Below are 23769 nucleotides of genomic sequence, written 5' to 3' on the forward strand. Positions count from 1 at the left end.
TATGAGTCTGAATTTTTTTAAAGTTCTAAGTGACTTCAGAGCACAAGTCTCGTGTACTTTTCATGGGACGTGTGAAACGCACTTTGCTTTTCAAAAATCCAACCCATACCAATAAATTAGACTTAGTGGACCAGATTCTAAGCTAGTGTAAATCAGTGTAGCTTCATTGCAATGAACTGAAGTCCACGATTCTCTAAACATCCCCCTACTATAAACTAGAAGCTGGGATGTCAAAGCACATTTGTACACAAAAGAAGCAACATATTCCAGAGGACAGCTCTTTTGTCTCTAACAGACGGGGTAGCCTTTAGTCCTGGACTCATAGCCTGTGGGAATAAAACAGTGCCATGCAATGTCCGGGTTCTTCATAGAAAGCGTTGACCTGATCCAGTGACACTCCTTTGGAGTGGAAGATGAAGATCCCAGGCACTTTTCACAAAGAACAGGGGATTTTCCCAGTGTCCTGGCTAATGTTCTTTCCAGGTTTCAATATCGGAGGCAGTGAATTATTACTGAACAGATTTTGTAAGCCATGGGTGCTTCCTCAGACAATGTATTAAGTATTAGTATCTAGCCCATTATTGTACAGAGCAACTTTGGGATACATACAGAACAAAGCATACTATCGATAACTTTCTATTTCTATTCTATTTCTGGGTAAATTTCTCAGCGTTTTAGGGTTGTATATCTAGACTTACCTCTCCAGCAGTTGTTCCATCTAGGATCTCCCTTTTCCCAAAAAGGATAAAGCTTTTCATTCCACTGATTTTGATCAGGAAACCAGCCATGTAATTTCTTATGAGACCTAACATGAGAAGAAGATCTCCCATGGCTCATCACATCGTGAAACTCTAGATAAGAAATATGAGCAACATAAAACATTAATATTTCCACTGCTCCATTCCATAATACTATATTCTGGAACTGAATGCAAAACTCTTAATCAATGAACATGCTTGGAACTTTATCATTATAAACAAAAATTATGTTTTCAAGTCTATTGACAATGGAAATTTCTCTGAATTTAGGCTATGAGCATTTCATCCTTTCCTTCCTTTAGGACATGTACAAGTTATATGAAAGGGTACTGGCAGCGATAAAAATCACACGGATGAATATTTCCAATCCTATCCTTGCTCATTTATATTTTCTCAGAAGTTTCACAAATATTTTCAGTGTATTATAAACCAAAAAAGTTATATGTAAAAATGTTGACAGGTGATTCTTTAAAAAAAAAATAGTCAATGTAATAGTGAGCTATTAAGCCCCAGTTCTGCAATGATTTCTACACAAGTGGACCTATGCATCCATTAACGTCCATGGGTATACCTAGGGACCTGCCTACATGGAATGCTTTGCAGGACTGGGGCTCTATTTAGTCTGATGTTACTGTTATGGACATAAAAGCACAAGCATTTTGGGACAAAATCAGAAAGGCTAAGACATAAGGCTAGAAAGGACATAAAATATAAGTGTGTCTATAAACTTTAGGTGAAGGGGACAGCTGGAAGAAAATGTAGGCCTATTACTTAGCGGGGAAGGAGAGCTACTAATGGACAACACTAAGAAGGCTGAGCTGTTTTGCTTCAGTCTTAACTAAAAACATAGTTGTGACCAGCTGCTTAACACAATTAATATAAAGACCTAGCAGGCGAGGCTTGTCGTTGACCGGGCAAATTCATTTAGCGTAGATTACACTTATAGGAAAGTTCAAGAAATTAAATATAAGTAATAGATTTTTTTATTAATGTGCTTGAAAAAGGGAAGTAAAAGAACAGTTTTACATTTGTAGGATTTCAGCTTCAAACATTCTTCATTTTATTGAATAATTACCATACATAGTACATTTGAATCAAAAACTTGTAAAGCTTCCATTACTCTTTGCGTAACTAATTTAAATGATTTTGTGATTTGTAACAGTAAACATTTTTTCACTAAAATGACAGTTGAATAGGTGACTTGATTTTCAATTTTGTTAGCAAATATTTTTTATGAACTCTAACTATAATAGCCATGACTTTTTTTTCTGATGAAATCAAAACAAAACAAAACAAAACAAAAAAATCTTTCACCCAGTATATTCCAGTGTAAAAATAGTGCATTCAGCTAATTTAAGTGGCAGGATTGTTTATGCAATATTTGGTATCTGTAGGTAATCACGAAGTATGACTTTATTTTGCACAAACAAATCCACAAACAAACAAACTCTTCCAAATATATAATAGATAGGGCAGGAACATAAGCCAGAATAAAGAAAGAGCCAGGTTAAAGAATATTTAGGTAAATATGACTTCAAGTTGGCAGGGCCAGTTGAAATTCACCCTTAGGGTGCTGAAAAAATTAGTGGAACCATTAGTGATTATCTTCAAGAACAGGACAGGTGGGGTCCCGGAAGACTAGAGAAGGCAAGCACCGTACCTATCTTTAAAAATGGGAACAAAAAGGACCACAGGAATTAATACTTGTCAGACTAGTTTCAATACCTGGAAAGATCCCAGAACAAATTATTGAAAAATCAGTTTGCAAGCACCTACAGGATAATAAAGTGATAAGTATTAGCCATCATGAATTGTCATGAATGAATCATGTCAGACCAACCTAATTTGCTTCTTCAACATGGTTACTGGCTTACTGAATAGAAGGGAAGCCATAAATATGATATATCTTGATTTTAGTAAGGCTTTTAACACAGCTCTACATTACATTCACATAAGCAAACTAGGAAAACGTAGACTAGAGGAAATTACTATCAGGTGGGTTGCACAAATGGTTGAAAAACATACGCAAAGAGTAATTATTAATGGTTCACTGTCAAATTGGGAGGTAATATCTAGTGTGAACATAAGAACATAAGAACGGCCGTACTGGGTCAGACCAAAGGTCCATCTAGCCCAGTATCCTGTCTGCCGACAATGGCCAGCACCAGGTGCCCCAGAGAGGGTGGACCGAAGACAACGATCAAGCGATTTGTCTCCTGCCATCCCTCTCCAGCCTCTGACAAACAGAGGCCAAGGACACCATTTTATCCTCTGGCTAATAGCCTTTTACGGACCAAACCTCCATGAAATTATCTAGCTTCTCTTTAAACTCTGTTATAGTCCTAGCCTTCACAGCCTCCTCTGGCAAGGAGTTCCACAGGTTGATTACACACTGTGTGAAGAAGAACTTTCTTTTATTAGTTTTAAACCTGCTCCCCATTAATTTAATTTGGTGTCCTCTAGTTCTTCTATTTAGGGAACTAATAAATATCTTTTCTTTATCAGCTCTCTCCACACCACTCATGATTTTATATACCTCGATCATATCCCCCTCAGTCTCCTCTTTTCTAAACTGAAAAGTCCCAGTCGCTTTAACCTCTCCTCATATGGGACCCGTTCCAAACCCCTAATCATTTTAGTTGCCCTTTTCTGAACCCTTTCCAAGGCCAAAATATCTTTTTTGAGGTGAGGAGACCACATCTGTACACAGTATTCAAAATGTGGGCGTACCATAGTTTTATACAGGGGCAGTAAGATATTCTGGGTCTTATTTTCTATCCCTTTCCTAATAATTCCTAGCATCCTATTTGCCTTTTTGACCGCCGCTGCACACTGCGTGGAAGTTCTCAGAGAACTGTCCACGATAACTCTAAGATCTCTTTCCTGATTTGTTGTAGCCAAATTAGCCCCCATCATACTGTACGTATAGTTGGGGTTATTTTTCCCGATGTGCATTACTTTACACTTATCCACATTAAATTTCATTTGCCATTTTGTTGGCCAGTCACTCAGTTTGGTGAGATCTTCTTGGAGTCCCTCACAGTCTGCTTCTGTCTTGACTATCCTAAACAGTTTTGTATCATTTCTATGGTTTCACAGGGGTCTGTCCAAGGTCTAGTAGTATTCAATATTCAAATTAATGACTTGGACAATAGAATGGTATGCGTCTAAAATTCATCCATGATGCTAAGGTGGGAGGGGTAGCAAGCTCTTTGGAGGACAGGATTAGAATTCAATATGAACTTGATGAATTGGAGAACTGGTCTCCTAGCACTGATCGTGGCCCTGCCTCCTCAGCCATTCCCCCCACCCCCGCCAGGCTTCCGCATGCAACCAGCTGAGGGCTCCCAGTGGGAGCAGGTAATTAATTTCCTCCCCTGCTGCCCCATCCTCTTTGGGAAGTGTAAATTGCTTCACCCCTTTTCATAAGACAGTCTGCCCTCTGCTCAGAGCCCAGCCACACATTCTGGCCCGGGAGTGGGGGCAGAGTACGGCTCCTTCCACTTTTTGTACACAGATTTTCAGGCATATAATCCACTTCTTGTCATAGCCAGAATATGGGCCAGGCTTGAATCCCCGTTTATTCCCCTCGACAGCTGAATAAAGGCTCTTAGACCGTTGCCAGGTTGGAGCCCTCAGCTGGTTGCGTGCTGGGAGGTTCATGTAGTCAAAAGATATGATGTAGACTGTTGATTGTTTATAATAAAGTCCTCATTCAGTGTTAAGCATAATTGTGGTAGGTTTTTTTTGTTTGTTTTGCTCAACAAATTTGTTCAAACAAGGGGAAAGTGCACAACATGCATGAAATACTCTTCTGTCCCTCCCCCCGGGCAGCCGGAAGTGAAAGGAATGCATGCAAGCTGTGTACTTTCCCCTCGCTCCCTGACAGTCCTGGGAAGGGAAATAGGCCAGTAGTGCCCAGGTACTGTGGCTGCAGCCACTTGCCCTCCCTAAAGGGCGCCTGGAGGGGAAGGGCTGGGGCACTCCCAGACTAGTGCGGGGACATCCCAGCCAGCCTTTTTCACCTGCCTAGCTACCTGCTGCTTAGCACGACAGCCTGCAGAAAGCCTTGGGAGCTCGGCTGGGAGCAGAATCTTCTTCTTGCCCGAGTGTTGCACTGGCTTATTTTCACCTTTGGTATACGGTCACCTCCAGCTTATCAGTGTCACCTCAGACCACCATCATGCATTTCGATACGTTTACAGGCAGTCCCCGGGTTACGTACAAGATAGGGATTATAGGTTTGTTCTTAAGTTGAATTTGTATGTAAGTCGGAACTGGCTCCAGATTCAGCTGCTGCCACTGAAACTGACCAGGGGCTGACTACAGGAAGCCGGAGGCAGAGTTGCTCTGCCCCCAGCTTCCTGGAATCAGCCTGATCAGTTTCAACAGCTGCTGAATCTGGAGCCTGGGACAGAACAGCTGGGGCGTTGCCCGGTAGGTTTCCACAGGACCAACCCGGCAGCACCCCAGCTGCTCTACCCGAGGCGTCCCGCAACAAAAGCCTGGTCTGCTGGGGGCGGGGGGGCGCACTAGCTGCGCCCCCTCCCCCCGCAGCAGACCAGGGAGACCCGAGCAAAGGGACCCCGCTGCCCGTGCGGCTTTGCTCCTGTCTCCCTGGTGTGCTGGGGGGAGTGCCCCCCAGCACACCAGGGAGACCGGAGCAAAGCTGCACAGGCAGAGGGATCCCGCCGCCCGTGTGGCTTTGCTCCTTTGCCCCCGAGCAAAGCCGCACAGGCAGCGGGATGCCGCCTGTGCGGCTTTGCTCCTGTCTCCCTGGTCTGCTGGGGGGGTCCAGCGGCTTTGCTGGACCCTCCCAGCAGACCAGGGAGATCGGGAGAAGCTTTTCTCGCCCTGGAGGACACGGGCGGCGACCCGCCACCCGTGAGCTCCGGGGTGAGAAAAGCCCCGTTCGTAAGTGCAGATCCGACATAAGTCGGATCCGCGTAAGTCGGGGACTGCCTGTATAGTGTATCTAGTATAAATGTATATGACACAGGAAAGGGATTCTAAGTAGAAGAAATGTTGGAAGCAAATGGTTAGATATACAACAAAATCATAAGTTCTGAGCATAGATTTAATTAATACAATACTTTTATGTCTTGTGGAGTATTGCTAACCTCAGAATCCTTACAGTACTTTTCAGCAAGTCAGGCTATGACCCATTCATGAGCAAGCACACCACCAGTTTGCATCCTAGATGAAGGATTCCCTTTGTCTCTTTGCACCCCAAGATGTACCGGAATAAGCCTTCGCTTTCATTCATGAATAGGACACACCTGGCTGTTTTATTCTTCCTGAAGAATTCATCTCAGGAATTTCACAGTGTCTTAATTTGCACCTGGCCCAGTGTGCAGCTGAGCATTCATTGTGGAGCACACAATACAGCGATGGCCAGGTACAGAGATAGGTAACAGTTAGCTCCTGATGATCTGCCTAAACTCCAAGACCTTATGAATTTAATTTTCAGTATAGATACATAACTTCTTTGCTATTATCTGTAATACACTTGCTTATGATGGCTAGTGGGCTACTGGCAGTCTGAAGAGACCTCACATGCCACCCTTTGATGATCTATTATGCATGTATCTGACCCAGGGGATTCCCTGAAAAACCTCATGCACTCCTTGTGCAGTTGTGCCCTTGACCAGGTGGCACCATGGGATCCGTGGGACACACATACCCACACATCTCATTGTAATTTGTTTAGAAGAGGCCAGAACATATGTCTCCCCTGGCAAGAAATATTTTACATCCCAAAATTTTAAGACCATCTGTACATTTTCTATTTGCTGTGTGTATTATCATATTTAGCTGAAGAGAAGAAAGTTTCACAGGAACTTCTACTGTGATATTTGCAGAAATTGCTCAGATCACTGGAAATACTGCTGCAGTTGTGCGGTTGGTTCACTTCATAAATAGGTAGACTTCTTTATGGATGGATCACATAGAAAGCCATGAGAGAAGCCCTTAGATTGTTTCCCTTCCCCCCCTGAAGCACACCACCCAGGGCAGGTCACCACATTAGCCTGGGGTCCATGGGTGACTCTGAGCATAGCTCAGCTCCAGCTTCTGGCCTACGGGTGGGGCCTAGAGGCGTAGCGATGGTATTATGCACCCGGGGGCAAAGGCAAAATTTGTGCCACCACTACCATGCGGTGGGGCCCCGGACCTGGCGCACAGCTGATCCTGACCCTGGGAGGAAAGCCCGGGGTACGGGTGGGGTGGGAGGAGGGAGCTTGTACCGCGTTTTCCCCCGCTCCCTAAAGCTTGGGGATGGGCTTCCGCATGCACTAACCCGTTGGGAGAGATAGAAGAGGGTCGGGCTGGGGGTTGCGGAGAGGCGGCTCCAGCCAGTGGCGATGGGTGGCGGAGGAGCAGGCGAGCTGAGGGTTGACAGGATGAGTGGAGGGGGACTAAATTGGCACCCCCCCAACATGACACCCGGGGACAACTGCCCCCCCACTTCTCACTATGCCATTGGAGGGGCCATGGTAGGAAGAGGAGCAGCAGAGGGCAGGGTTCTGTGGCAAGGGAGGGCTACGGTCCACCTCAGCCCCCCCCCCCACTGGGAAGAAGCTGGTGCTGCTAGCAGGGGCTGCACTTCATGGCACCCCACCATGAAGTGTCGCCCTATTGCTGCCATTCTACCACTGCCCAAGGCTACTATGCCCATGTTTAAAAGAGGGCAAAGATGGCCCTCCTGATTCCTCCCTTTCTGGCATCCCAGGCCCCTGGAGTGTGGGGGAGCTCCAATGTTCTATGTGCCCAAGGCCCCAATCAATCTAAATCCATTTCTGCACCTATAGTGGTGTGTTATGTGCTCAAGGGTCCTTTCACTTCCCTGTCATTGAGAAGAGGCACCATGCAGATATAGCTGGAGTATGTGGTGCTGCACAATGCACTCCTCAGGTGAAAACAGCAAAGCAGTGCTGAAGGAGAAGCAACAACTGCTATTTTTCCCACCTGCCTTATTACACATTAAAGTTGCTACCAGACTGGAGTTCCCTTTGGCTAGTTCCATGTGTCCCATTCTCTGTGCTCAGCCAGTGCTGCTAGCCCCTCCCTGCTCTGTGGAGAATTATGCCCTGCACGGTCTTTAAGAGGGAGTAGTCTTTTACCTCAGCATACAGGGCTACAATTGTGCCTGGCCTCTGCAGAGGGGAATAGTATCTGCTCCACAACCGGATCATGGCTTGTATGGTTTTCTATGACAAGCCATCAGCCCTCTGCATAATTTTGGGCATCACAAATTCTAACTCATTAGCTAAAATCCTATGGTATTTCTTCACTGGCTTGTTAATTTGTTTATTGGATATCTAAAAAGTTTCACATGCTTTTGGATTACACAGTCAAGGCATTTTTCAGCCTAGCATCTACTCCGGCACCCGTCCCGCTAAACCACATGCAGGTGAACTGAAGGGTCAGAAAAAAGAGCCTTTTTTCCTTCCACTTAATTATACAAAGTCTTCATAAGCAAGTGTCAGTCATGACCACATTTGGAGCAACTCAGCCCAAAGCAGTCTGTGAGAATGTGATTCTTGTTAATAATGACCCCTTCATTAGTGTTATTGGAAGAGAGGCACTCGTGCTCCTTGCACCCTGCTCCCAACTCAGCTGGGCTCCAGTCCCTGAGCTTGGATGCTATCTCTGGTGGAGAGAAGGGAAGGCGAGGAGAGGGAAAGCTGAGTCTGAGACAATATGTTGCCCCAGGATGTGAGAGGAGGTCAACTGAGGTTCAGTCTCCACCCCTAGGCTGTGTCTAGACTGGCCACTTTTTCCGGAAAAGCAGTTGCTTTTCTAGAAAAACTTGCCAGCTGTCTACACTGGCTGCTTGAATTTCCGCAGAATCACTGACGATCTCATGTAAGATTGGCAGTGCTTTTGCGGAAATACTATGTTGCTCCCGTTCAGGCAAAAGTCTTTTTCTGAAAAACTTTTGCGCAAAAGGGCCAGTGTGGGCAGCAGAGATTTGTTTTCCACAAAAAAGCCCCGATCGCGAGCTGCAGCAACCAAAGCCAACATTCCAAAACAGCTGCATAATTGTGATCCCACGAGTCTCAGCAAATGAAGCCTGGGAGAGCAGGGAGCTGAGGGGACGGAAGCATTGGAAAGAACTCACGTTTGGCAGCAGCATGCAGAACCCCTTCAGCCAGCAGCAGGACTCCAAGAAGGAGGAGGAGGAGGAGGCAGGGACCCTTCATTGGTATGGAAGTGTGTGTGTCTTGTGCCCCCAATTCCTGCACACCTCAACTCTCTTCAGAGAAGTGAGGATAATGTTTATCTGCTACCCTCCTTCTCTGTGATTAAATGGAGAGCCCTAGGGCTCATCATGTGATGGCATTAAGCAGAGATGCATGATTTCTTGTCTTCCACTCAACTCCCTGCTCATGTGCTTCTGACTCACTCCTCTCACTTTTAACATTCACTGGCATTTTTAAGAGACGCACTTCGAAGCATGCCATTCACCCCACAGGCATTCATCTACCAACTTTTCCCCATTTTCAGCTTTTGGTGGTGTTGGTTTTCAAATTAAAGCCATTCCCTTTCAGTTACCTCTCCTCTCAGCCCAAACTGCCATTGTTACTGCAGACACTCCTTCCCCTGCAGTAAACCTCAGAGTGACCCGGGCCACATCTGTGCTGTGTGGTGGGTAACATTTTTGGGCTAAAAGGTGAATATTTCACTCCACTTCACCACCAGGACTTGGGTTCACATTTAGAGAAGCCATTCTTTAAAATATCTTTCCTGCGAATCAGAACACACTCCTGCATCTGAAGTAGCATTTTTTGTGATACATGATGCCACATGGAAGCACTCTATGATGGTGTGCTGACAGGCCCCAAAACATATTCTGTTATTGTTGTTTCCATTAAGTAAAGCTATTATTATAAGCGTGAGTAAGACTGAGCATAAGGCCCAGAGAGTTTCGAATCCATGCCTGCAGGCTACAAACACTTCCACACTGCCATCCAGGAGCAGTGGCAGCCAGCGTGTACTGTGCTACCATGACGCACTGCAGACACAGACCATGGGAAGTCCTGCCTTCAGGGGTCTAACAGGCAATGCATAAGCCTTACATAAGCCCTAGGGGCAATCCAGGAAGCATCTAGGCAACAATGTGGGTTTCCTGTGTCTGTCATGACCTTTCCTGCTCTTGGACTCCTGACTTTGAGCTCAGCTTGATCTGGACCATGCCGCTCGAGACCAGAAATCAGACTTGGACTCTGATGTTGATATTGAACATGCTTAGCACTGGATTACAAACTCCTCTGCTACTCTCAACTTCAGGTTTGTCCCTACTCTGACCATTGGTCCTGAGACTGCCCTTGTCATGATCCTGACAGTCTTCCTGGTCAATCCTATCCCATGGGGAAGGCCTACTCTTTACCCACCATGCCCCAGTAAGTATTAGAAATGCCTGAATGGGCTGACTGCATCCAGGAAGGGCCCCCAATCTTACAAGACCAAGTATTGCAGCTCACAACAGAGAACGAAGCTCTGCACAAATGAAAATGCAGCACTGTGAGCTCAACAGACATAGCACACTGCAGATAACCAGATGGTACAAGAGCAGGTGGCCCGCTCACAGGACGAGAACGCTGCTCTATGGGCATGAACTGCAGTCACATACACAGACCTAGGACCACTAGTCCCCTTCCCAGAATGTTTTATTGGTGCTGCCAAAAATTCAGGGGGTTCTTAATCAATGCCTCTTGCTGTTTCAGCTCCGCCCCATCCCACTGACCAAGCAAACATAGGAGTTATTAATTTCCTCCCGGAGGATGCACTGGACTTATCCTTGCCCCTGCTTGAGCAACTAAGCATGATGCTTTTTGACTGGGATATCTTTTTCCAGGTATGTTAGCTACCTCTGGGGTTTGTTGTTGGGGAAGTAGCTGGGGATTTTTTTTTTTTTTTTTTGCTCAACCAAAGTTCCTGGGGCCCCCGTTGAAACTTTTGTGTGCGTGTTGTTGTTTTTTTGCTCAGTCAAAATTGCTGTGGGGCCTCATTGAAATTGTTCGAATTGGGTCCCACACTTCCTAAAGGCGGCCCTACATGTTGGTATAGTTAATCCACCTTCCTGCTATATTGACAGGAGAAGCTCTTCTGTCAACATGGCACTGTCTACCTGGGAGCTAGGTCAGTATAACCACATCACTCAGGACATGAACTTTTCATTTCTCTGGGGATGTAGTTTTACTGACATAGGTCTGCAGTGCACATGTGGCTTCAGTCTAGATTTTGTGCATTTTCTTCTTCCATTTACTTATGTGGTGAGAAATCAGTGCTTCCATGGACTTCCAGGGAGGAGAAATCCACATACACTGTTGCTACGTCTACACTGGCATGAATTTCCGAAAATGCTTTTAACAGAAAAGTTTTCCGTTAAAAGCATTTTTGGAAAAGCGCGTCTAGATTGGCAGGATGCTTTTCCGCAAAATCACTTTTTGTGGAAAAGCATCCGTGACCAATCTAGATGCAGTTTTCTGCAAAAAAGCCCCGATTGCCTTTTTCGCGATCGGGGCTTTTTTGCGGAAAACAGAACTATGCTGTCTACACTGGCCCTTTTGCGCAAAAGTCTTTCGGAAAAAGACTTTTGCCCGAACGGGAGCAGCATAGTTTTTCCGGAAAAGCACTGATGATTTTACATGAGATCATCAGTGCTTTTCCGGAAATTCAAGCAGCCAGTGTAGACAGCTGGCAAGTTTTTCCACAAAAGCAGATGATTTTGCGGAAAAACTTGCCAGTCTAGACACAGCCTCTGAGAGGAGTGAACACTGAAATGTGTCTGTGCTGCACAGATCTAGGAATGTATGTTGTGTCCTCAGCCCTTGTGCTTCAGAGTAAACATTTTCAAAACGAAACAGAAAATGTTTGGATACTTTTACTCTTTCGTGTGGCCAGCAAAGCTAACAAAGCTAAAAATGATGTGACTGGCCCCCAGCCCTCAGGACTGAAGGGATTGCCTGAAAGCTGGATCACATTTTTTGAAGGCTGATTGATCTAAGACAAAGTCTTCTACTAGCCCACTTCAGCTGACGACTTATTACTTGTACACGTGTAAAGTAATTCCTCTGAACTACACTGCGGAACTGTTTAAATCCATTTTCTTCAGATCAGATTAGTTCACCATTGCAAAGTCTTTCATTCGCTTTATAGATTTCACATGAGAGCTAATCCTGGCTTCCTACTGAGCAGTGGATTGGCAGTCCAAGAGAAGTTCATGTACGACTATAATTTGAATAAAAATTCTATGTCTATATCAGAGTTCAGGAAAAGTTGAGTTAATGAAAATATTTTAAGCATCTAGATAAACAAAGATAATATGAAGTAAGGAAGGTTTTAGGACTTGACCTTACAAAGAGCTGAGAATACAGAGTCCTCAGAATATAATAATTCAGATATTTTTGTTATCATTTTGGGGGCAGTTAACATGATAGTTATGAGTGCAAAAACAGGCTTTATTAGAACTCATTTTCACTGTCAGACCTTTCCTTAAATGTCTTTGTTTAGGTTGACATTTTCCAAGCATGGTCTCGGTCCAAGTGAAGTCTTTCAGAATTTTGTTAATATATATATTTTACTTGAGAAATGCAAAAGAACCAGCAACTTAAGGAACAGCCCAGCACTTTTGAACTCTTAATCTTTTAATAAGCATGAACCCTCCAAGCAACCCCCCCCCCCCAACATTATTTTTAAAAGATGTATGAGTGGCAGGGAGAAGTTTTCTTTCAGTCTCTTTAGAGTTGATAGATGGTAGAAAGATTGTCCATCCCAGGGTGTGTAGTCAGAACAGCAAACTGGTCAGAATTCCTTTGTTCTGCCATTGATGACCCCACTGGCTATCTAGATAACCTTAGGCAAATCAGCTAATCTGCCCATGCCTCAGTTTACCCATTTGTAAAATAACAAAAACTACTAACCATGATTATTTTTCAGTCAAAATACTATTTAAGGGTATGTCTACACTACCCCGCTAGTTCGAACTAGCGGGGTAATGTATGCATACCGCACTTGCTAATGAAGCCCGGGATTTGAATTTCCCGGGCTTCATTAGCATAAGCGGGGAGCCGCCATTTTTAAATCCCCGCTGCTTCGAACCCCGTGTAGCGCGGCTACACGGGGCTCGAACTAGGTAGTTCGGACTAGGGTCCTATTCCGAACTACCGTTACTCCTCGTGAAACGAGGTGTACCGGTAGTTCGGAATAGGCACCCTAGTCCGAACTACCTAGTTCGAGCCCCGTGTAGCCGCGCTACACGGGGTTCGAAGCAGCGGGGATTTAAAAATGGCGGCTCCCCGCTTATGCTAATGAAGCCCGGGAAATTCAAATCCCGGGCTTCATTAGCAAGTGCGGTATGCATACATTACCCTGCTAGTTCGAACTAGCGGGGTAGTGTAGACATACCCAAATATATTACATTTCTAATAGATCAGTGAACTGCAGATTACATGGCTAGACAACCTGTTTCATAGTAGCTGCATGAACAATGGTTACATGTTTTATATTCATATTAACTCAGAGGGCAATTGGCATTCAGTCTGCAGTGCATATAATTACTTTGAAAGTACACAGTTACTGTGATGTCATATACAATTTTATATGCTTCACCGCATCATGTAATAATAACATCTATTCAACCATCTTTTGTTGAAAAAGCCAAGGTTTTGTTACTTTATATCTTTCAGTTCTGCTCAGTGTAATCACATTATTGCTGAAAATGTCACCCTGGCCAATTGCTAAAGGCATTTTTGAAGCAGGAGAGAAATCGCTTTAAAAAGACCAACACTGGAAGAACTGGACTGTGGTAGGTGAGCAGAAATAACTTAGCAAGAGTAAATTGTGTGAATAATCATTTCTGTATTGGGACACAGGCGAGAGAGGTGCTTTCTCAAACAACCAAGATCCACACCATTTAGGTTTTTTGTGTGATATAATAAAAACTGTATGTATTATACTGCGCCTTTTTTTCTTGCACACTCCCACCCATTTGCCATGCTATACCAGTTGTGGGCTATACCAGTTGTGATCTCATGTAAGATTGTCAGTGTTCTTGCGGAAATGCTATGCTGCTCCCGTTTGGGCAAAAGCCCTCTTGCGCAAATGCTTTTGCGCAAGAGGGCCAGTGTAGACAACGTAGTATTGTTTTGCGCAAAAAAGCCCCAAAAGTTGCTGCTTTATCTTTAAGTGATATCTTTTAGTTCAAGAAAGATCTCAGCTTCAATGACACTGTTCATTTACATGCTAGTAGTTAAGTACTTGTCCTTCATATATGTACTTATTTATGTTCTGCTCCCAGTGTGATTGTGAAATCCTCCAATTTTTGTCATAAGATAAGACTCTTTGCATTTCCCATTGCAGTAATGATCTGCTCACTGACAGGACTTACTTGGAGGTGATGGTGGTTATTAAAAATAAATAGCACAGCATGAGCTGTAGCTGATCCATTAACTGTGTAATTGTGCTATCAGGTAGTAGAAAGGCATTGTGTCATTTATGGCTGACCTAGTATCTGGATTCTGATCATTGGCAGTAGTCAGAGGGCATTCTGATCCTCATTTGAAAAAAAAAAAATCACATTTTTTGCTGCTATTAGGGGAAACTACATTCCAGAGTCAGGTTCTGCTAGAAGCACTTCACCATAAAATACCTCACAGTCATCAGAGATCTATTCAACCATTAATTCACATAGAGATTAGCTATTTCATTTTTCTTCTTGTAACTGGACACTAATTGTATGAAACTGACTTACACAGTGTATTTATTTGTCTAACAGAAGCAAAGCAATAAATTTGATCCTCCCACACTTGGCATGGTAGCTGAAGCAGACTGACCAAACACTGAGTGGCCAGATGATGCGAACACCTTTTCACCTCTATGTGATTCCTCCAGGCTAGGAGTAAGATGCTTTATCAGGATAATGTGAAGAAGCTTGCACTGCTGTTTCCTCTGCTGTATGGTTGTCTGGATAAATAAAGAACTCTACATTCCTGGCTTGCTACTTTAGCTCTAAAGTAATGAGCAAAACTGAGGTGGAAGGAAGAATTAGTGATACATAAGACGGGAGAGGGGGCATTATAAAGATAACGTGCAACGACATCACCCATTGATTTATACACAGAATAATTACCCAGGGACACTGCCTGGTGTGCTGAGGAATGCAAATGTTTCCTCTGAGCACCTAACTCAGGGGTCTCAAACTCCCAGCTGGGGATCATCCCCAGCTGCAGCGATTGCACAATCTGCTGTCCATTACTGGGTCCCAAGCCCTACCTCTTCTTGGGATCACCTTGCCCTTTCATCCCCATAGGACCCTGTCCCTTGAGGAGGGGCCCTGCCTAGTGAGGGTAGCAGTTGTGCACTCCTACCTGCTGCCAGGCGTGACTGGTGCTGTAGATCATGCTACTGATTGGCTGGGTGTTTCAGGCTACCATTGTCTATTCATGTTTTTCTCTGTTCCAATAAAATTAATATAAGAACAGCCATACTGGGTCAGACCAATGGTCTGTCTAGCCAAGTATCCTGTCTTCTGACAGTGACCAATGCCAGGTGCCCCAGATGGAATGAACAGAACAGGGCAATTATCAAGTTATCTGTCCCCGTTCATCTAGCTGCAGCTTTTAACATAGAGGTTTTAACATAGAGCATGGGGTTTAACCCAGAGCATGGGGCTGCATCCCTGACTAACTTGGCTAATAGTCATTGATGCACCTATCCGCCCCTGAACTCATCTAATTCTTATTTGATCCCATTTGGCCTTCACAATATCCCCCAGCAATGAGTTCCACAGGTTGACTGTGTTTTATGTACTTGCTTTTGTTTGTTTTAAACCTGCTGCCAATTCATTTAATAGAGTGACCACTAGCTCTTGTGTTATGTGAAGGAGTAAAAAGCACTTTTCTAATTCACTTTCTGTGACATTTGTAATTTTATAGACATCCATCATATCCCTGCTTAGTCATTCCTTTTCTAAGGCTTTTTATATCTCCTTGTATGGAAGCTGCTTCATTCCCTTAATCATTTTTATTCCTCTTCCCTGTATATTTTCCCATTCTAATGTATTCATTTTTAGCTTTTGTGATCAGAACGCCATCTAATATTCAGGCGAGGGTGTACTATGGATTTATATAGCAGCATCTTGATTTTTTTTGTCTTATTATCTATCCCTTTGTAATGCTTCCTAATATTCTGTTAACTTTTTTTGACTGGCACTGCACATTGAATGGATGTTTTCAGAGAAAAAATTAAAAAAATAATGAATAGTCCTTCAGCATCTTAGAGACTAACAAAAAATGTAGATGATATTATGAGCTTTCGTGGGCACAACCCACTTCTTCAGAGAGCTGGCCACAATGACTCAAAGATCTTTCTTGAATAGTAACAGCTTGGTCAGACTCCCCCTCCCCCATCATGCCGTATGTATAGCTAAGATTATGGTTTCCTACTACTGTTCACTTATCAGTACTGATCTTCATCTGCCATTTTGTTGCCAAAACATCCAGTTTAGTTATATACTTTTGCAACTCTTTGCAGTCACCTTTGGACTTAAATATCTTGAGTAATTTTGTATTGTCTGTAGACTTTGCCACTTTTATGAATGTTTTAAACGGCACACGTCCCAGTACCCGTCCTTGGAGGACCCTTGCTATTTATCTCTCTTCATTTATTCCTATCATTTGTTTCCAATCTTTTAATCAGTTATCAATCCATGAGAGGATCTTCCCTCTTATCCCATGACTGCTTACATTGCTTAAGAGCCATTGGTTTGGGTCCTTGTCAAAGTCTTTCTGAAAGTCAAAATATACTAGATCAGCTGAATCACTCTTGGCCACATGCTTGTTGACAACCTCAAGAATTCTAATAGATCCCTTTACAAAAGCTTTGTTGACTCTTCCCAAATACATTGTGGCCATCTCTGTATCTGATCATTGGATTCTTTGCTGTAGGTTCAACCAGTTTGCCCGGTAATGAAGTGAGGCCTGCAATTGCTAGGATCACTTCTGGTGACTTATTACTGTTTAATTTACCAGTGTGTTCCCAAATCTTCTCTACTGACAGCTCAATCTGGGATAGTTCCTGATATGTGATCTTAAAAAAAAAAAAGGCTGAAGTGTGGGACTCTCCCTTAAATCCTCTACAGTGAAGATGGATGGAAAGAATTAATTTAATTTCTCTGCATCAGCTTTATTGTTCTTGAATGCTCCTTAAGCATCTCAGGTATTTAGTGACCCTACTCATTGTTGGCAGGCTTCCTGCTTATGATGTCCTCAACATTCTTTTTGCTCTTAGTTTTTGTGCTCTTTGTTAGTTGCTTTTCAATTTCTTTCTTTTTTTTTTTTTTTTTTGGTCTGCCTAATTATACTTTTACACTTGGTTTACCAGAGTTTATGCTCCATTCTCTTTTCCTCATTAGGATTTGAACTGCAATTTTTAAAGGATGCTCTCTTATGAACAGGTGCCTGGGATATACCACACTGATAATGCCACACTCAGGGCAGACTGCAAGAAATAGAGCATACCACCAATCCCCAAAGCTGGTGGTTTCCTCTATAATTGATTCACAAAACCAGTATTAAAAAGCTTTAGCAGCATCACATTGACTAAGCACAAGCCAGAAACATTCCAGCCCTTGTTTCCCAATCAGGCACCCAGGTCTAATATAGTGAGAGGATATTGAAAAACTATTTTGCGAGGTTCTTGCCAGGTTCTTGCCAGTCCCAAACGATCAGACACATATCCCCAACTCAATATGCATCTCAGATCTTACCCAAATATCATGCTGTGAGCCAATCCTTAGTAAATTAACTAAAGATTTATCAATAAAAAAAAGAAGAGCATTCTAAAGAGTTAATAGATTGTACATATACAAATGATTGCAAGATCCTTTTATAAGATTTGTAGCAGGGATAAAATAGTCTGCCAGCTTGTGAAGCCAAAAATAGCTAAGGATTAAGTATTATTTGACTAGCTCAACAACAAAAAAGATACAATTTGTTAATTACTTTAATAAATAATCATAGGAAGGAGAGGAAAAGTGTAGAAAAGTTTCAAAACCTTTAGCTCATCCAAGTAGGAACTGGAAACAGTTAAAACCACCCAGAACCCTACAGTGGAAATAGGCCACTTGGACCTTTGAAGTTGTTGATTTATCTACGTCTGTACTTAGAGAGCTTTTGTCTCTGTAGCGTCTAAATGCTTTTCACAAATTTTTGGATTATTCAGGAATCTGTAGCAGAGAGTGCTTTGTAATCATTGCAAAAGAAAAAGAAAGCTTGAGGTTATTCACAAATGAAAAAAAAAGTTGCTTGTTCATATTAAACAACTACCAGCACAACAGCACTATTGTTGGATAGCGGAGCTGAAGGGCCAAGGACTAAATATTCTGTTCTGGAAGTTAAGATTGAGGAGTGGAGAGTCTTAGAAATTTCAGATGGGGTAAGAGGGAGGAAGTTGGAGGATGGGGGAGGTCCAAAAAAGGGACTGACACACATTAGGACACTTATATCTGCATATATGGTGCCTATTTTGCTGATAAAGAAAGAATTTCTATCATCGCAGTTATCAATCTATAGCACTAAATTTACTTATAAGGGGAGGGGGAACATCCTCCTTCCTGTATAAAGCTATAGCCCTGATGCAAAAGTAATGGCATTGCCTTTTATTACTGCATTACTAGTGGCACTGATGATGAAAATGCCACCTACTTGACAAAGTGAATGGGGAATCAAGCAAACTCCAGCTTGGAGCAGTTATGATTCAGAAGAATAACTAGAAGACTTTTCATAATCGTATCTGAGTCTCCCCGTACATTCCATGATTTCTGTGCCAAATAACACATCATCCAAAGATCGTACTCTTACAGTGAAATGTGTCCCAATGCAGAGAGCCTGCATAACCTCAGCCATGTGGAATGCAATGCCATCCACAGCCTCAGAAACAACCTGACATTATAATCAAAGAGGCTGATAAAGGAGGTGCTGTTGTCATCATGAATAGATCTGACTATCAAAAGGAGGCTGCCAGACAACTCTCCAGTACCACATTCTACAGGCCACTTTCCACAGATCCCACTGAGGAATGCACTAAGAAACTGCACCATCTGCTCAAGACACCCCCTACACAAGCACAGGAACAGATCAATGCACCCTTAGAACCCCGACCGGGGTTATTCTATCTACTACCCAAGATCCACAAACCTGGAAATCCTGGACACCCATCATCTCGGGCACTGGCACTCTCACTGCAGGACTGTCTAGATATTTGGACTCTCTACTCAGACCCTACGCCAGCAGCACTCCCAACTATCTCCGAGACACCACTGATTTCCTGAGAAAACTACAATGCATTGATCTTCAGGAAAACACCATCCTAGCCACCATGGATGTAGAGGCTCTCTATACCAACATCCCACACATAGATGGAATACAAGCTGTCAGGAATAGTATCCCTGATGATGCCACAGCACAACTGGTGGCTGAGCTCTGTGACTTTATCCTCACACACAACTGTTTCAGATTTGGTGACAATAGATACCTCCAAACCAGTGGCACTGTTATGGGCACCCGCATGGCCCCACAATATGCCAACACTTTTATGGCTGACCCGGAACAGCGCTTCCTCAGCTCTCGTCCACTAGTGCCCCTTCTCTACTTATGCTACATTGATGACATGTTCATCATCTGGACCCATGGGAAGGAGGCTCTAGAAGAATTCCACCGCCATTTCAATAATTTCCACCTCACCATTAACCTCAGCCTGGACCAGTTTACACAAGAGATCCACTTCCTGGACACTATGGTGCAAATAAGTGATGGTAACATAAACACCACCTTAGACCGAAAACCTACTGACCGCTATGCCTACCTTTATGCCTCCAGCTTCCATCCCGGACACACCACATGATCCATTATCTATAGCCAAGCATTAAGGTACAACCGCATTTGCTCCAACCCCTCAGACAGAGAGAAACACCAAGCATTCTTGAAACTACAATACCTGCCCGAGGAAGTGAGGAAACAGATTAACAGAGACAGTCGTTTACCCAGAAGCCTGCTACTACAAGACAAGCCCAACAAAGAAACCAACAGAACACCATTGGCCATCACCTACAGTCCTCAGCTAAAACCTCTCCAACGCATCATCAGTGATCTACAACCCATCTTGGACAATGATCCCTCACTTTCACAGGCCTTGGGAGGCAGGCCAGTCATCACCCACAGACAACCCGCCAACCTGAAGCAAATTCTCACCAGCAACTATACATCACACCACACCACAGTAACTCTTACTTAGGATCCAATCCCTGCAACAAACCTCAGTGCCAAATCTGCCCACATATCTATACCAGCAACACCATCACAGGACCTAACCAGATCAGGCACACCATCACGAGTTCACTCACCTGTACATCTACCAATGTAATATACGCCATCATGTGCCAGCAATGCCCCTCTGCTATATATATCGGCCAAACTGGACAGTCCCTACGCAAAAGAATAAATGGACACAAATTAGATATTAGGAATGGCAATATACAAAAACCTGTAGGAGAACACTTCAATCTCCCTGGACACACAGTAGCAGATCTAAAGATAGCCATCCTGCAGCAAAAAACCTTCAAGAACAGACTTCAAAGAGAAACTGCTGAGCTACAGTTCATCTGCAAATTTGACACCATCAGTTTAGGATTAAACAAAGACTGTGAATGGCTAGCCGACTACAAAAGCAGTTTTTCTTGACTCTTGGTGTTCACACCTCCACATCAGCTGCTAGACATGGGCCTCATCCTCTCTGGCTGAATTGACCTCATTATCTCTAGCCTTACTCTTGATTGGAACTCTTTTCTTATGCCTGTATATTTATACCTGCCTCTGGAATTTCCACTACATGCATCCGATGGAGTGGGTCTTTGCCCACGAAAGCTTATGCTCCAATAAATCTGTTAGTCTATAAGGTGCCACAGGTCTCCTTGTCACTTTTGCACAAATCTTTGTCATCTATTGCGGTCCAAAGGCAGAGCAACTGCACAGGGGACTTCTGCACACTGTGGAGAGTAGAACTGGGAGGACCAACTGGATTCAACTGGCCTAACAACCCATGGTGGTAGCACACAGGGATTATAGCTACTATTCCAACCTCATGCCAGGAGTAGTGGCTGTGAGGCAGAAGCTTGCTCTTCACCCTGACCCCAGAATAAGGACGGAGTGCCATGCCTAGACCTCATGTCAGCCCCTGCAGCATGATTTCATCACCTTATTATGAGAAACGTGATGATGTATCATGTGTTTTAGCTTTGAGCATTTTGCACTGTTGGATTCCCTTGCTTTAGTTAGAGACTTCATAGGCCAATCTCAGAGGCAACGTATGTATAATTTTCACATTGGTTAATTGACAAGGCTATATAAATAAATCTGTATAAAGACAGATGGTGGGAGCACATGTTTCCACTGACAATACTTTACTCTCCAGTGCTGCCTTTTCCTCAAAATCTGTTAGAAGGCATGATTTTGTATTTCCTAAAAACCAGAGAGTGCTTAGGTCAGCAGTCATGCACTTTTGCATGAGGTTTGTGTGGCAAAAGAGCTGAAGGAACATGTGCCTTTGCTAATAAGAAATCAGGGAGAAAAAGCTTTCAGCAGACACATTTCTGTTCCAAGTTACATCATGCATTTTTGGGGGAAACTTTTAAATCAAGATCAGTAGCTTCCACCATGCAGTTGTGTATATTTTATTCATTATGTGCTTGGAAATTATTGAAAGGAAGAAATTCTAGCTTGTTAGTATATTATCTTTTCTGGCAAGTAAACTGTCCCAGTTCATACAAAATTTGAGCTATATAGATTACATATCTCAGTCTCCTGTTAATTTGGTATCCACATATTGATTTGAGTTATTTTATACTCTGATATAATATAGTAGGTTCTCAAACTAAAAGAATTGGGGATGTTGTTTTTTTAAATAGCTTTAGGAATACATCCAGAAAACATATTTTGGGGATTTTTTTTAATGTTCAGCCTTCACAAGCTGTTTTGTAATTAAGAACTAGTAAAGTGTGATGTTAATTAAGTAGTGTATTACTTAATATTTATATCACAGTAATACTTTGAGGCTGCACCCTGGTAGGACCCCACTGTGTTAGGCATTGTACAGACATATACAAAATGACACTCTGCCATAGAGACTCAGCTGTGTAAACTCTGGTTCTAATAATATATGGAGCGTTCTGAAATGTCACTATCATTGTCAGATTGAATTGCACTGTATGGGCTGAGCCTCTACTCTTCCTTTTTCCGTTTTGGTGCCATGGATAATAAACACCATCTTACCTGACACTTGCTTATTATTATCACCCTGATTCTTTGCTGATGTTAATACAATGTTCATATTATGGGCAAATCTTCTGAGTTAGCTCAAGCTGTCATGGCAACCTGGGATTAAGCCAGGTGGTTTGTGGCTCATCTCACAGAGCTGGCAACACTAATGAGAGAGGAAAATGTTGGGGCTAGGGAGCAGAGAGAGATGTCATGCACCTCTCTCAAAGGCAGATAGTATCTCCTCTGATTTTAGGGCAAAGCATGCATCATTTCAGAGGAATCTTTTGATGAAATAATCTCTGAAATTAATGGACCCTGTTCCTATAGCTGTCTGGGAGACAATACTTTTTGCCTAATGCTCACTCTCTCAGGGACCTGGGAGAACTTTATAATGACCTTGTGGCCTTCTAGCAGTGGAATGGGCTTCTAAATATCCACTTTATTTCATTCTCACAGGTCACCATGATCCACAGCTGAAACAGATGGAAAAATATCCCCTGCTAACAGTTTGAGATTTTCAGAAAAGCACATAAGAGATGAACCAAGGCAGAGGATTGGGCCACTGGTATTTGTTTTCAGTTTCTTCTGTTTTATGCTTTGGACACTGTACTCTTGACTTAAATGTTATGCTAAAGTTGACTGTGCTATAAAGAACGTATGAAGTCTTTCACTATGACTGTGTAAAGGGTGAAGAAATAGCCAAATGGTACCAGACCAATCAAAAACTTAAGTTAGTGGAGACACCAATGCCTCTCAGTTTCCAGGTGGAGTTTAAAGTTCTGACTTTGATCTATAAAGAATGACATGGTTTGGATTCTTCCCATGCAATAGCATCTCTTTTGCTATCACTTGATGCACTTGAATAATCAACTCCTTGATTTAAAAGGGAGGAGCCCAGTGGCTAAGCAAGTTTTGTGAGAGATCTCTGAAGCCAGAGCTCAATCTCTTCTTGATTCAAAAGAGCCTAAATTTATTTCTCTTCAGAGCAGCGTTCTGGGTTCATCTGTTGTCTTACTAGTTTGGTGAGATGCAGGAGTTGTTTTCTGAGCCTGGGATGATTAGGGATGAGGTGAATCTGTGAGTCTGCTAGGGAGGCATAGCTTTTGAGGGCTTGTCACACTGGGTGGCACTATCTTTAAAATAACTTTAAAAATCCAGAAGTATTTCAGGGGAGATTCTTATTGGACTGAATGGGAAACAACCGAACATGTTATATGTACAGACTAGAGTGGGGTGAATAGTTATAAAAAAATAGCCTAGTATATGATCAGAAGAATAAATACACTGGTAAGAAGCACTTACCTCCATCAATATTTTAAAAGTTTTGTTTATTTCCTAAGGGAAGCAGACCAAGATTCATGTTCAGCTGCAGAAACTGGTTTGGTGCTCATCTCCAGTGATTGTCATTTTTCCCTACGATCTCATGAAGGCTTGATACAACTCATTAGAAGCTCATCAGTGCTACTCGTATGGGGCCTGTGGCCAGCCTAATAATAACAATCTTCCCCATGTGAAGGACTAAGCAAACTGCTTTCTCCATTGTTCCCCCTCCTGGCTGCCAAAACTGGAGTTTCTTCTATGGATTTCAACAGGGGGTTTGTATTGTGTTTTTTTTAATTAAAAAAATGTGTTGGTTTTTTTTTGCAGCGCTGACCTATTAAGCAGAAAAATAAATACCATGGACCAGCCCTCCA

At 43.1% G+C, this 23769-nt stretch overlaps 1 protein-coding gene and 1 long non-coding RNA gene across 6 annotated transcripts in view; one reads left to right on the forward strand and one right to left on the reverse strand.

Moving 5' to 3' along the window:
- Positions 1-9070, reverse strand: part of GPNMB (glycoprotein nmb) — a 42096-nt gene extending 33026 nt beyond the window's left edge. Inside the window, exons 1-2 of one of the 2 annotated variants that reach the window (XM_075922212.1) lie at positions 8881-9070; positions 699-851 (exon numbers count right to left, since the gene is read on the reverse strand). In XM_075922212.1, the coding sequence (XP_075778327.1) occupies positions 699-851; positions 8881-8962 (235 nt within the window). In that variant the 5' untranslated portion in view covers positions 8963-9070. The remainder of the gene's footprint in view (positions 1-698; positions 852-8880) is intronic. The other variant, XM_006138355.4, reaches the window with a different exon arrangement.
- Positions 9071-10489: 1419 nt separating this feature from the next.
- On the forward strand, positions 10490-23769 carry LOC106733019 (uncharacterized). 4 transcript variants are annotated; one of them, XR_003087199.2, is made up of 5 exons: positions 10490-10617; positions 13451-13573; positions 14539-14661; positions 22532-22640; positions 23416-23769. It is a non-coding gene; the product is annotated as an uncharacterized LOC106733019 (long non-coding RNA). The 4 variants fall into 4 exon arrangements; XR_012901089.1 differs by having other exon boundaries at positions 13451-13569; XR_012901090.1 differs by lacking the exon at positions 14539-14661.

The sequence above is a fragment of the Pelodiscus sinensis genome, chromosome 2, assembly GCF_049634645.1.
Source record: "Pelodiscus sinensis isolate JC-2024 chromosome 2, ASM4963464v1, whole genome shotgun sequence".
In the NCBI taxonomy this organism is placed as follows: domain Eukaryota; kingdom Metazoa; phylum Chordata; order Testudines; family Trionychidae; genus Pelodiscus; species Pelodiscus sinensis.